Source organism: Bos indicus x Bos taurus, chromosome 18 (assembly GCF_003369695.1).
Source record: "Bos indicus x Bos taurus breed Angus x Brahman F1 hybrid chromosome 18, Bos_hybrid_MaternalHap_v2.0, whole genome shotgun sequence".
NCBI lineage: Eukaryota > Metazoa > Chordata > Mammalia > Artiodactyla > Bovidae > Bos > Bos indicus x Bos taurus.
Genome location: NC_040093.1, coordinates 3937487 through 3953257, shown reverse-complemented (window position 1 = coordinate 3953257; position 15771 = coordinate 3937487). Strand labels below are relative to the sequence as shown.

Genomic DNA, 15771 nt, shown 5'->3' with positions numbered 1-15771 from the left:
ACATATGGTTCTACTATATATTATGATCATTTTTAAGTAGATAAATTATGAGTTTTAGTTGGAGTTTCAATATCAAACTGTCAAAAATTAATAGAATGAACATACAGACAGGTACAAAGATATAGTAGACCTGAAAAGCACTATAAACCAATTCAACGTAAGTAAGATTTATACAATTTTCACACAACAGCAGGATACAAATTCTAGTCAAGTTCCCATAGACTATAAAATAGGAGACATTGGAACATATCCAGGGACATAAAACAAGACGTAAAAATTTCATGATCTAAAGGTTCAATTGATCATTTCAATGATCAATTTCATGCATTCTAATGTTAATCTCTCTATATTTCCTATCAACACTTTTTTAAATCCCTTTCTATATGTCCAGGAATGCTTTTTTCCAGTACTAATAGCCCAGAATGTGGTGACATGCTGGAGGTTCAATGAGAGACTTAAGGAGGGGGCTCCGTGGGTGACTTGGAACCAAGGACAAAGTCCTTGCAGAGTCATGTGGACGTGAGGGAGACCTGAGGATTCTGAGGAGGGAAACTCTGGTTTCAAAGGGGGCATTTTCCAGATTAAACAGACCTGAGGCCATAAATAGAAAGGGCTGTGGGACTTCAACTCAGGAGAAAGCCCAGCCTCCAGACCCCATGCTGATGATCAGTGTGAACACATTTGGAACAGCTTGGAAGAGTGAGACCATGAGGGAAAATGCCCAACGGGAGACACAGTGAAGGGAGCCCCACTGCTCTGTGAGTGTCCCTTCCCTGGCTGTGACTTTCACTGTAAACTTGGGCTCTCCCACGGGGAACTCAGAAAACTCTCCCTGCCCTCTGCTCAGCCGCTCACGGGGACCTTCTCAGTAATTGCCAGGAGTTGTCAGTAGTCCCCAGGCGTGGGTGAGGGTAATGAGCACTGGGGGTAAGATCTGCCCCCCACTGGAGATGCCCCAGACTCTCCATGCAGACAGTGTCACCTCCGCTCCAGATGACATGATAATGGCTCCTCTGTGGGGAGAGCGGGCGCAGGGACCCTGTCCCTATAACTGGGGCCCATCCTGACTGACACTTCCCTGCACAGAGTGTGGAGCCAAGTGCAGGCAGGTGAGTGCTCCCTTGTGTTCAGTCTCAGGGCAGGAAACAGGAGAGCCGGCTCTCAGCAGAAGAGGAGCTCAGAGCTGTGTTGTCAGTGCCTTGGGCAGACAGGTGCTCCCCTGCCTTGACTGAGCTGCCCCGTCCATGCCCTGGCTGGCAGGTGGAAGTGGGGAATGTGCTGGGGTGTGTGTCTGAGGGGGACCAGAGCTGTGAGTTCACTGCAAATCCTGTGTCCTGGGGTCCCTGACAATGAGGGGAAAAGGGAGGGGTCACTGTGGAATCTGTTCAAGTCCTGTATGACCAGAGCCCTGGACGTCTCAACCACATAAAAAATGATCTAGAGACCTCCTCAGACCTAATAGATTAGGGTTGAGTGTGAATAAGGTGGAATAATGATGTGCAGAGTTTGGGTTAGAACCTGAAAGTCCTGAAATAAGATCCAGTGACAGACACATACACACACAAACAGAAATACAGAGAGAAAGGCCACCCTGTAACAACCTTCACATTTTCCTTCACGGGATGCAGTTGGCTCAGTAATTTCTGCCATAGTATCCTGTCTCGAGTCTCTCTGTGTTCTGTATTATGTATATCAATGTTGCTCATGTTTTTCTCTCTCTAATCAAACGACAAAATGCGCTCAGCCTCTTTAACATGAGGAGCAGGGGAAAGAGAAAAAAATTTTTGCACTGAGATAGAATCCAGTTAACCTCCAGTCTGCCAAATGAGTATAAAGGTTGCAAAGTAAAGTTTTTTGAAAAGATTAGAATTAGGAAGTAAAGCAGTTTCCCCTATGGTAATTCAACATTATATTTGGAAATACAGCTATCATCTGATGTGTGTATCTGCAGATATTCATATGTTGAAAACCTAAACCTTAAAGATACTGGTGTCAGAAGATGGAGCCTTTGGAAGTGCTCATATTAAGTGGGTGGGCATTTGTGAACAGAATTCCTACCTTGTCAAAACTCATGGAAACTGACCTGCCCGCACTGGACTTCCCTCCACCCCCCAACACCTGTGGGTGCAGAGAGGCTCCTGGGGGGCTGCAGGTTCTGGGATGTGTGTTCCTGACTCAGCACAAGAGACCTGCTCTGGGTTCATTTCTGACTCTGGCTGTGGGGGTGCCCCGTATGTGACTGTGTGGGGCTGGGGGGTCATGGGTCATGTGGGGTCAGGTATGTCCTGCAACCTAAGTCGTGGTTGCTGGTGTCAAGAAGGCACCTCCCCTGTGGGGTTGGTCTCTGTATCCAGGAAATGTCCAGGTAGGAGATCTGACCACATCACTGACCCCAATAAATACTCAGCCCTATGGGAAGGAGATCCAACCAGTCCATTCTGCAGGAGATCAGCCCTGGGTATTCTTTGGAAGGAATGATGCTAAAGCTGAAACTCCAGTACCTCATGCGAAGAGTTGACTCATTGGAAAAGACTCTGATGCTGGGAGGGATTGGGGGCAAGAGGAGAAGGGGACGACAGAGGATGAGATGGCTGGATGGCATCACCGACTCAATGGACGTGAGTCTCAGTGAACTCTGGGAGTTGGTGATGGACAGGGAAGCCTGGCGTGCTGCGATTCATGGGGTCGCAAAGAGTCGGACACGAGTGAGCGACTGATCTGATCTGATGGGAAGGAGGTCATGGACCATAACTGATTATTGAAATTGCAGTGTATCTGAAATGTACATCATGATTTAATATATGTACACATTGTGAAGGAGTCCACAGTTGACTGAATTGATGCATCCATCACCTCACATAGTAGGTGTCATCGCCTGTAGTCACCAGGTTCTACATTACTCCTCAGTCTTTGTTCATCTTATAACTGAGAGATTGTACCCTCTTCTCCCCTTTCCCCCAACCCCAGTTCCCAAGCAACCACCATTCGACTCTCTTTCTATGAAATTGAATTTTTTTTCAAACTCTACCTATAAGTGATAGAAGGCAGTGTTTGTGTATGAATATTTCACATACCAAAGTGTCCTCGAGTTTTACCCACGTTGTTGCAAAAGGAAAGATTTCCACCTTTTTAACCTGAGTAATATTTCCCTGTGTAATATCCCACAGCTTCCTGATCGGTTTATCTATCAGCAGACCCTTGGGCTGTTTCCATGTCTCGGCTGTTGTAACAATTCAGCAATGAACATAGGGGTTCATTTACAGATATTCATCTTTACAGATATTACTTCAAGATCTGATTTCATCTTGTATATATACTAGAAGCCCAATTGCTGGGTCATATGGGAGTTCTGGTTTTAACTTCTCAGGAACTTCCACAACATTCTCCACAGAGGCTGTACCCGTTAATATTCCCACCAACAGTGTGTGAAGTGTTCCTTTTTGTCAAGTTCCTTGCCAATGTGTTATCTCTACTCTTTTGGAGACTAGACACTCTAACAGGTGAGAGATGCTATCTCATTGTAATTTTGACCTGATGACTAGAGATGTTGAGCACCTGTTCATGTACCTTTAGGTTCTTTGTATGCAGTCTTTGAAAAAAAAATCTGTTCAGGTCCTTTCCCCATTTTAAACTGGATTATTTGGGGTTTTGCACAATATTATTTTACATTTTGGATATTCATTCATTCGTGGATATGTGGATTGCAAATAGCGTCTCCTATTGCACAGTTCCTTTGCCCTGCAGAGGCTCTTATACGATGAACCCTCACTCTTTTACTTTTGTTGCTGTGTTTTTGTTGTCAAATCCAAACCATTACAGCCAAGATCAATTCAAGGAGCTTACTTCTTTCCTCTAGGAGTTTGATGGTTCCAGATCTTACATCCAAGTTTAATCCAGTTTAGAACATTTTTGTGTGTGGTGTAAGATAGTGTCCAGATTTTTTTTTTTTGGAATTTTAAATTTGGATATAATTGATACAACATTATGTCTGTTTCACGGGTACAAAATAACAATTAAATATTTCTCTACATTGCCAGTTGATCACAGACAGTCTAGTTTACATCTGTTATACATGTAGTTATATTTTTTTATTCGACCAGAATCTGTAAGGCTTACTCTCTCTCTTTTCATCGTTAGATGTGGATTTCCAGTTTTCAAACACCACTTATTGAAGGGACTAACATTAGTCCATGGCATACCCTTAGGGCCTTCGTCAAAAATTAATTCACCAGAAGTGTATGGGTTAATTTCTGCGCTTTCTGTTCTGTCCCATCAGTCTGTCTATTTTATGCATATTTTATGCAAATTTATGTTGCCATAAATTTGACATATGGTTTGAAATGAGGAAGTTGGATGTCTTGTTCATCTTTCACGTGATGCTTTGACTATTTGGGGTATTTTTTGGTTGTATACAGATTTGGGGATTTTTTTTTTTTTTTCTGTTTCTGTGAATACTGGCATTGGAAATAGTTGAACTGAGCCAACAATGTTGCTGAACAAGGCAGACATGTTTTCTAAGTTTATAGATCTTACATGAGGATAGAAGATCAGGTTATACAAGTAAATAGAGAGCTGTTGTATAACATAGGGAGCTCAGCTCAGTGCCCTGTGATGACCTAGAGGGGTGGGATGAGGGGATGGGAGGGAGGCTTTAGAGGAAGGAGATACAGGTGTATTCATATCTGATTCACATTGTTGTACAGCAGAAACTAACACAATATTTTAAAGCAATTAACCTCCAATTTAAAATTAAAAAAAAATAAAAGTAAATAGAAAAAATTCAGAATAGTGATGGTGAATGATTTAACTGGTATCAGAAGTATGTTATCCAGGTAAAGTCATTTCTCTGGACTATGACAGTGTCTTCCTTTTCAGGAGAAATAAAATGTGGGAATCTTTGTCCAACGGTGATTATGTAAGAAGACTGCTGATGGCATCACCAGCACAGCCTACTTTCTGCTCCAGGACACTCTGACATCCTCTCCATGTCTTTTCACAAAGATGCCCTGAGAACCACAAGCCAGACAGCCCTGAAAACCACGTATCTTATACAGATAGGAGTTGGATCTATGGCCAATATCATCCTTTTCTTTCACAACATCTCTCCGATCTTGCTTGGCCACAACCGGAGACCCACACCCACAGTTCTTGCCCACATATCCCTAGCCAATCTTTTGTTTCTTCTGTCCTCTGGAATTCCCCATATAATGACAGGTTTTGTTTTGAGAAACCCTCTCTCCAGTCTTGGGTGTAAGTTTGTGTATTACATACAGAGGGTGGCTCGCAGCACCGCCCTGTGCTCCACCTGCGTCCTGAGCACCTATCAGTCCTTCACTCTCACCCCCAGGAGATCAGAGTGGGTGATGCTCAGAGGAAGGGCCCCCAAGGTCACTGGTCCTTCCTGCTGCACCTGCTGGATGTTCAGTCTCTTAATGTACATCTACGTTCCTGTGAAAATCACTGGTCCTTGGGATAGATACAACAATACTGATTCCCAAGGCAAGTGGTTCTGCTCAATTACAGGTGCTGCCACAGGCTTTGTCTACTTTTGGTTCATCTCTGATGTCATGTTTATTGGCCTCATGGTCTGGTCCAGTGGCTCCATGGTGCTTCTCCTGCACAGACACCACCAGAGGGTGCAGTATATCCACACCCCCACTGGACACCACAGATGCCCCCCAGAGACCAGAGCCGCCCACACCATCCTGATGCTCATGGTCACCTTCGTTGTCTTCTACCTGCTGAATTACAGTTTTGTTTTCCATATCAGTGCCTCTTTAGATTTTCGTCTGTGGTTGCTCCAGGTCTCTAATGTCTTGGTTTCTTGTTTCCCCACTATTTCCCCCTTCCTGCTGCTCCTGAGGGATCCTAGAACGCCTAGGTTCTGCTCTTGAGTCATTAGAATGTATGAATAAAGTGCTAAATATCTAGTAGACACCTTCAATAGTAACCGTAATTATTCTGTAAGTCCTCAGTATCCATTTTTTACTGAGATATAACTAACTTATATCTTTACTAACACATAGCATTGTATTAGTTCCAGATATACAACATGATGAATGTGCATTTGTATATGTTGCAAAATGATCACAATAAGTCTAGCTAGTTGCATCCCCTCACCTTCAGAGAAGATACAAATTTTTTTCTGGTGACACAAACTGCCAAGTTTATTTATTTTGTTAGTTTTTGTTATTATTTGGCTGTGTGGCATATGGGGTAATAGTTCCTGGACCGTCAATTGAACCAGCTCCCCCTCAGTGGAAGCTCATAGTCTTAACCACCAGTAAGTCCCTGTGATGAGAACTTTGAAGATTGACTCTCTTGTTGTTCAATCGCTCAGTTGTATCTGAATCTATGAGACATCATAGACTGCAGGATGCTAGGCTTCCCTGTCCCTCACTCTCTCCCAGAGTTTGCTCAAATTCATGTCCATTGTGTGGATGATGCCATCCTACCATCTCATTCTCCGTTGCCCCCTCTCCTCCTGCCCTCATTCTTTCCAGCATCAGGCTCTTTCCCGATGAGTCAGCTCTTCACATCAGGTGGCCAAAATACTGGAGCTTCAGCATCAGTCCTTCCAATGAATATTCCAGGTTGACTTCCTTTAGGATTTCCTGGTTTGATCTCCTTGCAGTCCAAGAGACTCTCAAGAGTCTTCTCCAGCACCACAATTCGAAAGCATAAATTCTTTGGTGCTCAGCCTTCTTTATGATCCAACTCTCATATCCCTTTATGACTACTAGAAAAAACATAGCTTTGACTACACAGACCTTTGTTGGCAAAGTGATGTCTCTGCTTTTTAATATGCTATCTAGGTTTGTCATAGCTTTCCTTCCAAGGGGCAATCATCTTTTAATTTCATGGCTGCAGTCACTGTACGCAGTGATTTTTGAGCACAAGAAAATAAAAACTGTCACTGCTTCCACTTTTTCCCCTTCTATTTGCCATGAAGTGATGAACTGGGCACAGAAGAATTGATGCTTTTGAACTGTGGTGTTGGAGAAGACTCTTGAGAGTCCCTTGGACTGCAAGGAGATCAAACCAGTCCTAAATATTCATTGGAAGGACCGATGCTGAAGCTGAAGCTCCAATACTTTGGCCACCTGATGGGAAGAACTGACTCATTGGAGAAGACCCTGATGCTGGGAAATACTGAAGGCAGGATGAGAAGGGGACGACAGAGGATGAGATGGTTAGATGGCATCACCAACTCGATGAACATGAGTTTGAGCAAGCTCTGGGTGTAGGTGATGGCCAAGGAAGCCTAGCAAAGCTGTAGTCCGTGGGGTCACAAGGAATCAGACATGACTGAGCAACTGAACTGAGCTGATCTGATGGGACTGGATGCCATGATCTTTGATTATTTTTTTCAAGTATGCAATGAATATAATTGACTATATTCACCATGTGGTACACCATATCCCCTTGACTTGCTTGTTTTATAACTAGATGTTGATAGCTTTTAATGTTTGTACTCAATACCAAATTTTTACAGATTTTCCAATGAACTGAAAAGGTTCACTTAGGAGATTTGAAAGTCAATCCATGAAATTATGAGCTCGAAAAATGTACAAACCATTATTGAGGAAACCATTTCTGCCTTAACCAATGAAGCACTCTGAAAGAAACGTCCTTTCTTCCAGAACATTTCAAGAGTTTCCACAGACTTTATCTCCGTGTGTTTCGGCTAATACCTGACACACATTGGCACAGAATCCAACATTGGTCTCCATAAATATGACTCTTGTGTGGGTGGAGATTTGATTTTTTAGATAAAGGTAACACACAGGAAAGTAGAGAATGTGTTCTTCTGTATTACCTTGTAAATTTAGTTCACTCCTATTTCTCCAGTATGCTATAGTGTTACACAGAAAATCGATGTTATTCAGTGTCTTGCTTCTTCTCTAAAACTGGATTGTTTACACGGTGGACCCTCAATAAATTTAATAGATAGGATGGATGACATAATCTGAAGGACAGACTAGAAGCTGTCTTCTTTTTCATTTGTCACTTGAATACGTAGTGTTCGTGATTGCATTTTGCAAACTTGAGATTGTTTCTATTTGTCTTATTTTCTGGGTTTTTTTGGGTCATTTTCTGTTGTGTTATTTTTAAGTTCCAATTTAAAAAATCAATGTGCTAAGGTATAACTATTTTTCAGTGATATTTTGGACATCACATATGGATCCATCACTCCTGTATATATATATATATATATGTAATTACTGACAATTAATGCTATGATTGTAGCTGTCATGAACTAGTTGTGTCTTATATAAAATAAGAAATGAACAGAAAGTATAGTGTATACATGTATCAATATGATTGCGTTTTCCAAAGCTTGTAGTTCTTTTTTGTGTTTCTTTCTTTGGTATAACTTGCCTTCTGTTTGAAAAATTTCCTTTAACTAATATTAAGGAGCTAGTTTTACTATGAGTGAATTGTTTCAGCGTTTATCTAAAAATATCATAATTTTACTGTTTTTCCTATTAGAGAATATAAAAAGCTAATAAAACATGATCAATAATAAAGGTATACTTAGCAACAACCTCCTCTTAAACACTAAGGAATTAAATGCCTATGAACTGTTTTTATTTTTTTAAATGATTAGAGGTAATTTCAAATCTGCTTCACTTTCACACTACTATATATAAAATAGGTAACTAATTATGACCTACTGTGTAGTAGGGTGCTGGTGTATAGTTTTCGGCCAGCTATTTGACTGCCCATTCGGATCTTTTCATTGATTCTCAAGAGGTGTCCTTAATCACCCAAGAAAGAAGATGATTTACACTGGGGATATCATTTGCTCCTCACTGGAAACGCCCCAGACTCCCCATGCAGTCAGTGTCACCCACACAGCAGGTGACATGATAATGGAATCTCTGTGGAGAGACCAAGGCTAGAAACACCGTCCCTATAACCATGACCTCAGGTGCTCGGCGCTCATCCTGAGTGACACGTCCCTGCACAGAGCTCTGAAGCAAAGACCAGCCAGGTGAGTGCTTCCTTCTGTTCAATCTCAGGGCAAAGACTGGGAGAGACGTTGCCTTCAGCAGGAGAGGGACTTAAGACTTAACTCACACTGGGCAGGACAGGGGCAACACAGCCTCACTTGAGCACTCACATCCATGCTCTGCTGGGTGGAGGGTGGCTGTGAGCCCAGGAGTGTCTCAGGCTGGGAGCAGAGCCAGATGGTCCACTGCAGATCCCTGTGCCATGGAGTCTCTAAAGATGAGAGGAGGGATTTGGTGTCTCTGGAATGTGTGCCAAGCCTTGGATGATCCAGTCACTGAGCTCCTCTCTGTTGTTAACAAAGACTGCTCATTGTAGCAGACCTCACAGGTCTATGCTTGCAGGGGAAGGAGTCCCCCTGCCGCCTTTCTCAGATCATCTCCACCCGGGACCTTATTCCAGGGTCCTCTAGTCTTGTTGCCCACAGCTCATGACAATGCCTCTAAGCAGCTCACTCTCGGCTCTCCCTCAGCACTGGGCTACACACCAGCTCTGACTTCAGGGCTCACTGTGATGAGTTACACACTCCTCTGTCAACACAACAGAATTAACTCCTGTTGCTTCCACTGTATTGTAAGCAGTTTTATGCACATAAGTAAAAAAAAAAAGAAAAGAAAACCAAGACAAAATGAGGAAGCTATTGTAGCAGAAAGTGCTCAGAACCAAAGGAGAGACAGAACTGCCTTTAAATTGTTTTTTTGTGCAAGCACAGCTGTGTCATCAGAAAAGTTGCTGGAAAATAAGGCTTTTATGGGTTCTCTGTTTTCTTCTAAGAAAGGTTACTTCCAGCTTGTCCTGTTACATGGAGAGTGACCTGCTCACACTGGTTCCCCCACACCTGTGGGTCGGCAAGCACTGGGATATGTGTTCCTCTCACAGCACAAGGGCATCTTTTGCGGGTTCATTTTTTGGTTCTGGCTGTGGTGGTGCCCCATGTGTGACTGTGTGGGGTTGGGTGTCATGGATTGTGTGGGGGCAGGTGTGTCCATCTGCAATTCTGGGTCATGATGGTGTCAGGGAGGCACCTCGTCTGTGGGGTTGACCTCTGTGTGTCCCACAAAATGGCAAACAGTAGCTATGACCACATCACTCCCCCCAATAAATACTCAGCCCCATAGAAAGGAGATCATGGGCCATGTGTGTGGGAGGAGAGATGCAAGAGGATGAGGGGAACTGCATGTACTTAGGAGTCACTGTGATGTAGGGAGAAATGAGTGGGGTTTCAGGGAGGATCCTATGAGGATTCACTGTGCATGAGACTCATGTTCGAGCTTTTGCCAATAAAGAAAATTCAATGGGATTCATGGAGCAGCTCCATCACGAGGGCCAGGCTCAGGGTACCCCCAGGATGGGCCACCGCAGCCTGAAGGAGGCTGGACGGGGATACAGAGCAAGTAGAAGTCGTGTGTGCTCACGCAGGGAAGGACGCGCAGTTCAAGCACTGTCCAGCTCCACGTGCCAAGAGGTAGCTCTCCACGCAATGGTCGGGGCACGTGTCCAGGCCCACACCTCGGAAGCAATCGTGAGACCACGGCTACACGTGTCCAGGCCTGCGTTCAGGAAGCTAACGCAAGAGGAGGGACAAGCATCCAGGTCCGGGCCGGGAGCTGTCGCAAGAACTGAGGTAACTGTCCAAGTCCTGCCTTGGGAGCTATCGCGAGAACAGAGGTGGTGCCTGGTCCCGGCTGCGGCGCACAGCAGCTCCAGCACGAGGAGCCGCCGCCAAAGGCCCAGAGGGCCGGGAGCCACGGTGCTCGTCGGCGGCCTCTGCATCTGCCAGGATAGTATTTCTTGTTTCCAAGAGCTCTCGATTTATCAGGAAGAGAGAGCAGAGAGGAGGAAACGAACAAAAAGGTATGAATCTCATCTTGAGGTGAAGAGAGTGAGTCAGTTGTGACTACGGAGGGGCTCACAGGAGCCAGGAGCAGGTGGAGCCAGGAGGCTGAGCCTAAAGGACGAGACCATTGAAGTGGCGGGAAGAGGGGCGACTAGGAGCTGGGAGGGGGGCCAGGACGCGTTTCCTGCTTTGAAGGGAAGGAATGCCTCTGCTCTGGTGGGAAAAGGAGCGAGGGCGGCCGTGGGGTTAGAAACGCCTTAGGTGCCCGAAGTCACTGTTTCCTCCTCACGTTGCTTCAGGTGCTCAGTGACAAGGGGAATGTTCATCTTTCAAAAACCAACTCATGGTTTCCTTGGTAGTTTCTACTTCTTTTCTGGTCCTTATTTCATCCATTTCCACTGTTTTTCCCTTATATATCTGCTAACCTTTGCCTTAGTTTTGGGTGGGTGGTTTGGTTTTGTTTGGTTTGGGTGTTTTTTTTTTTTAATGTGATTTTTGGTTTGTTTTTGTTCTTTCTGGTATAAAGTTATGTTTATTAGAACCTTTTTTTCTTAATCTCATTTGTTGTTAAACCATTCTTCTTAGAACAAAGCCTGTGCTGACTCCCGTAACCTTCGGTTTGCTGTGTTCCCACTCCACTTGCATCTCAAGGTATTTTATTTCCATTTTTATTTCCATTTGGATCTTCTTTGACCACAGTTTGTTCTGGAGTGGTTGTTCATCTCCATGTATCTGTGATTTTTCCAGCTTTCATGCTGTTATTGGCGCCTTATTGCATATAATTACCGTGGAAAAAGACACTTCATGTGATTTCGGTGTTAAATCTGTTAAGACTTGTTTGGGGGACTTCCCCGGCATTCCAGTGATCAGGACCTCACTTTCCAAAAGAGGGTGTAGGAGTTTGATCCCTGGTCAGAGGTCTAACATTCTACATGTCTCAGGGCCAAAATCAAGACATTAAAAAGAAAGCAATATTATAACAAATTCAATAAAGACTTTTTAAAAAAAGACCTGCTTGAGTCCTAATATGTGATGTGATCTGGTAAATGTTCTTTGTGGTCTTGAGAAGAATGTATATTTTTCTGCTCTTGGATAGATTGATCTGGTTATGTCCATAAAGTTCAACTGTGCTAATGTGTAGCTAACTCCAACATTTCCATGTTGGTTTTCTGTCTGATGAGAGTGTGAGTATTGCAGTCCCCACTATGATTATGTTTCTTGCTTTAGATATGATAATGTTTGCTTTATTGTTTAGATGCTCTGAGGTGAGTGAGAACTTATATATGAGGCTTGTCTTGTGCACCAGCATGATGATGACTATTGCAATCTTAAAAGACTACAACATGGTATAAATGTAATATTCATATGCACTGGGAAGCCAAAAAATTGTGTGACCCACTATATTATGACATTGAATTTACTGCTATGGTTTGGAACCAAACACAACTTCTCTGAATTACATCTGTATTTCTGCTGTGAACCTCACTATTTCTTTCCTTTGGGCTTAATTCGTTCTTCTTTTGTAGTTCCTTGAGGTGTAAAGCTATTTTGTTTGAGACCTTTCTTCCTTTTTCATATAGACATTTATCACTATCAACTTAGCTCTTAATCTGCTTCCCATAAGTTTTGTTATCTTGTATTTCCATTGTCATTTTCTGAAGATGTTTTATTTTTGATTTTTCATTTCATCCATGTAGTTTAATCTTCACACAAGTATACCAGCTCCAAGTAAATCTAATATGCCTAGCCGCTGTTAACAGAGAAGGCAGTGGCACCCCACGCCAGTACTCTTGCCTGGAAAATCCCATGGACGGAGGGCCTGGTGGGCTGTAGTCCATGGGGTCGCTAAGAGTCGGACACGACTGAGCGACTTCACTTTCACTTTCACTTATTATTGAATTATCCCATTTTCTTTAATAATTTGTAGTTTCATATCATTGTGGTTGAAAAAGATGCGTGAAATGATTTCGGTCTTAAATATGTTAAGACAAATGGAGAATGGACCATATACACTTAATATATTTTCTGTTGCTGATGGATGGTGAGTCTGTTAAGTTCATGTGGTCTCATGTATAGTTTGAGTTCAATGATTCCTTATTGATTCTCTATATGATTAATCTATTGCTGAGACTAGGAAATTAATGTCCATATTATTACTGTGTGTTGTATATTTTTCCCCTTGATTTATGTGAACAAGTCCTTAGTATATTGAGGTCCTCCAATGTTGGGCTTACAAATATTTACAGTTGTTCTATTTTATTAATGAATGGATACTTTCATCATTATATAATGACTTCCTTTGTCTGTTTTTACAGTTTTTGCCCTTTAGTCTATTTTTGTCTGAGATGACTATAGTTATCCCTACTTCTTTGGGTTTCTACCTGCATGGACTATCTTTTTCCCTTCCTTCTCTGTAGGTCTATGTGTGACCATGAAAACTTCAATTCTACATAACATGGTCCTGTGGGACTCCAGTAGGCTGAGTACCCTTCACTGTTGGGGTGGGTTATTAGAGGGTCCACCCCTTTGGGGGCAGCCACAGAGGTTGGGGCATGAGATGTGTGTGGACAAGTTCCTTCCAGGCACAAGCTGAAGGCTTGGCTTCATTTTTTGAATCAAACCAGAGAGAGAATGTGGAAGCAGTGGCCACTTGTTCTTTCAGTCTCCTGAGAGCCTCCCAGTCAGCCGCTCGATGCAGTGCTTAAATGCCAGATCCTCAGGCAGTAGCTGATAGAGAGTGCAGTCAAACTCCAGCAGGGTGATGGTGTTAAAGCCTATTCATGCTGCACTGATCCTGGGGATGTGGCCGTGGTGGGTGCTAGCAGGTCATTTCACAGCTACTTTTTTATTTTCTTAGCCCTTTGAGGCTCCACAGTGCCCATCCACACTGGCTACCAGAGCTAAGTGATTTGAGGGAGCTAACATGTGGTTCAGGTCCTTACTTCTCAGAGAAGCAAGTAGTTGCGTGTTTCATTGTGATTGGAATGCACTGCGCTACACGTGGGCTCATGGTGAGCAGGTGTCCCAGACGTTCCCACCTGTTTTGATGTGGGTGTTTTCAAAGTCATCTGATGTGTGCAAGTCATTCAATGATTTCCTGAATTTCTCTCAAAGGAATTGATCCACGTGTAAATATATTCACTGTGTCCATGGGAGGAGCAAGCCTCTGTGTTGCCATCTTGGTGAAATCACTCAGTACATTCTTGTAATAAGTGGGATGATCATGAATCCTAAAGTGGTAGAGCACATTCTTATCTCTGTCTTCTGTCACTCATATACCTGATACATATTATTTAATACCTATGATGGGTCATCAAATGTTGTTGAACAAGACAGACATGGTTCTTGAGTTCATGGACCTTACATACAGGTGGAGAACAGGATATACAAGTAAATAGGAGTAAATAAAAAATTATAATGGTGAAACTTGTAACTAATGTCAAGTGTATGTTCTCCAGGTAGAACTGATTATCTGGCATATGAGAGTGCCATTTTTCTCAAGAGAAGTAAAGAGTGAGAGTCCCTTCCCAGTCTTGGTTCTGTAAGAAGACTGCTGATGTCATCACCTGCACAGCTTCCTTTCTGCTCCAGGACACTCTGAAATCCTCTCCATGTCTTTTCAGAAAGATGTCCTACGAACTGCAAGCCAGGAAGCTCTGAAAACCACCTATCTCTTACAGATGGGAGTTGGGTCTCTGGTCAATGTCATCCTTTTCTTCCAAAACATCTCTCCAGTCTTGTTTGGACACAAGCAGAGACCCACAGACACTATTCTCACCCACATGGCCCTGGCCAATCTCTTGGTTCTTCTCTCCTCTGGGCTTCCCCACACAATGACAGCTTTTGTTTCAAGTAAGCCCCTGTCCAGTCCTGGGTGTAAACTTGTATATTACATACACAGAGTGGCTCGCAGCACCACCCTGTGCTCCACCTGTGTCCTGAGCACCTATCAGTCCTTCACTCTCATCCCTAGGAGAGAAGGGAGGTCATTGCTCAGAAGAAGAGCCCTCAGGGTCACAGATTCTTCCCATTGGATCTGTTGGATATTCAGTGCCTTAGTGAATAGCTACGTTCCTGTGAACATCACTGGTCTACAGGACACGCAAAACTATTCTGATGCTCAAGGCAGGTGGTTCTGCATGTCCTTGGGTCATAAATCAGGCTTTACCTTCTTGTGGTCTGTCTCAGATGCCATATTTATTAGCCTCATGATCTGGTCCAGTGGCTCCATGGTGCTTCTTCTGCACAGACACCACCAGAAAATGAAGTATATTCACACCCTCACTGGACACCACAGATGCCCCCCAGAGACCAGAGCCACCCACACAATCCTGATGCTGGTGGTCACCTTTGTCATCTTCTATGTGCTGAATTCTATTTTTGCTTTTTGTATTAGTGCTTTTCACGATTTTCGTCTATGGTTGCTGCAGATCTCTAGTGTCTTAGTTTCATGTTTTCCCACTGTTTCCCCCTTCCTCTTTCTCCTCAGGGATCCTAGAGCACCTAGATTCTGCTCCTGAATTATTAAAATGTATTGTTAAAGTGCGAAATGTACAGTAGACAGCTTCAATAATGAAAGTAGTGACTCTCTTCTGTAACTATTTCCTCAGTAATAGTGTTTCTCCAGTATAATTAGTATATAACATAATGTCAGTTCCAGTTGTGCAGCATGATGAATGGGAATTTGTATGTACTGCAAAATGGTCACCACAGTGTCTGATTGATATGAAGCCTGCATAAAACATTACAAATGTGTGGAACTGTATAGTCTAAGAAATTCCTACGTATTCTGTAAAATGGTCAACAGTGATTCTGAGCAGAGTATAAACACTTTAGGAACTCATACAATGGCTACAAAAATCAAAGAGCACAAGTTTAGAGCCCTAACCCTGTGCTCTGCAACAAGAGAAGCCACCATA

At 43.3% G+C, this 15771-nt stretch overlaps 2 protein-coding genes across 2 annotated transcripts; both read left to right on the top strand.

The window, feature by feature from the left end:
* The first annotated feature begins 4985 nt into the window (after positions 1-4985).
* LOC113875757 (vomeronasal type-1 receptor 4-like) lies at positions 4986-5894 on the top strand. Its single transcript, XM_027514443.1, has one exon. It carries the CDS (start codon positions 4986-4988, stop codon positions 5892-5894), a length of 909 nt encoding a protein of 302 aa, XP_027370244.1.
* An 8569-nt stretch (positions 5895-14463) lies between these two features.
* LOC113875756 (vomeronasal type-1 receptor 4-like) lies at positions 14464-15372 on the top strand. Its single transcript, XM_027514442.1, has one exon. The coding sequence runs from the start codon at positions 14464-14466 to the stop codon at positions 15370-15372; it is 909 nt and encodes a 302-aa protein (XP_027370243.1).
* Positions 15373-15771: the final 399 nt, after the last annotated feature.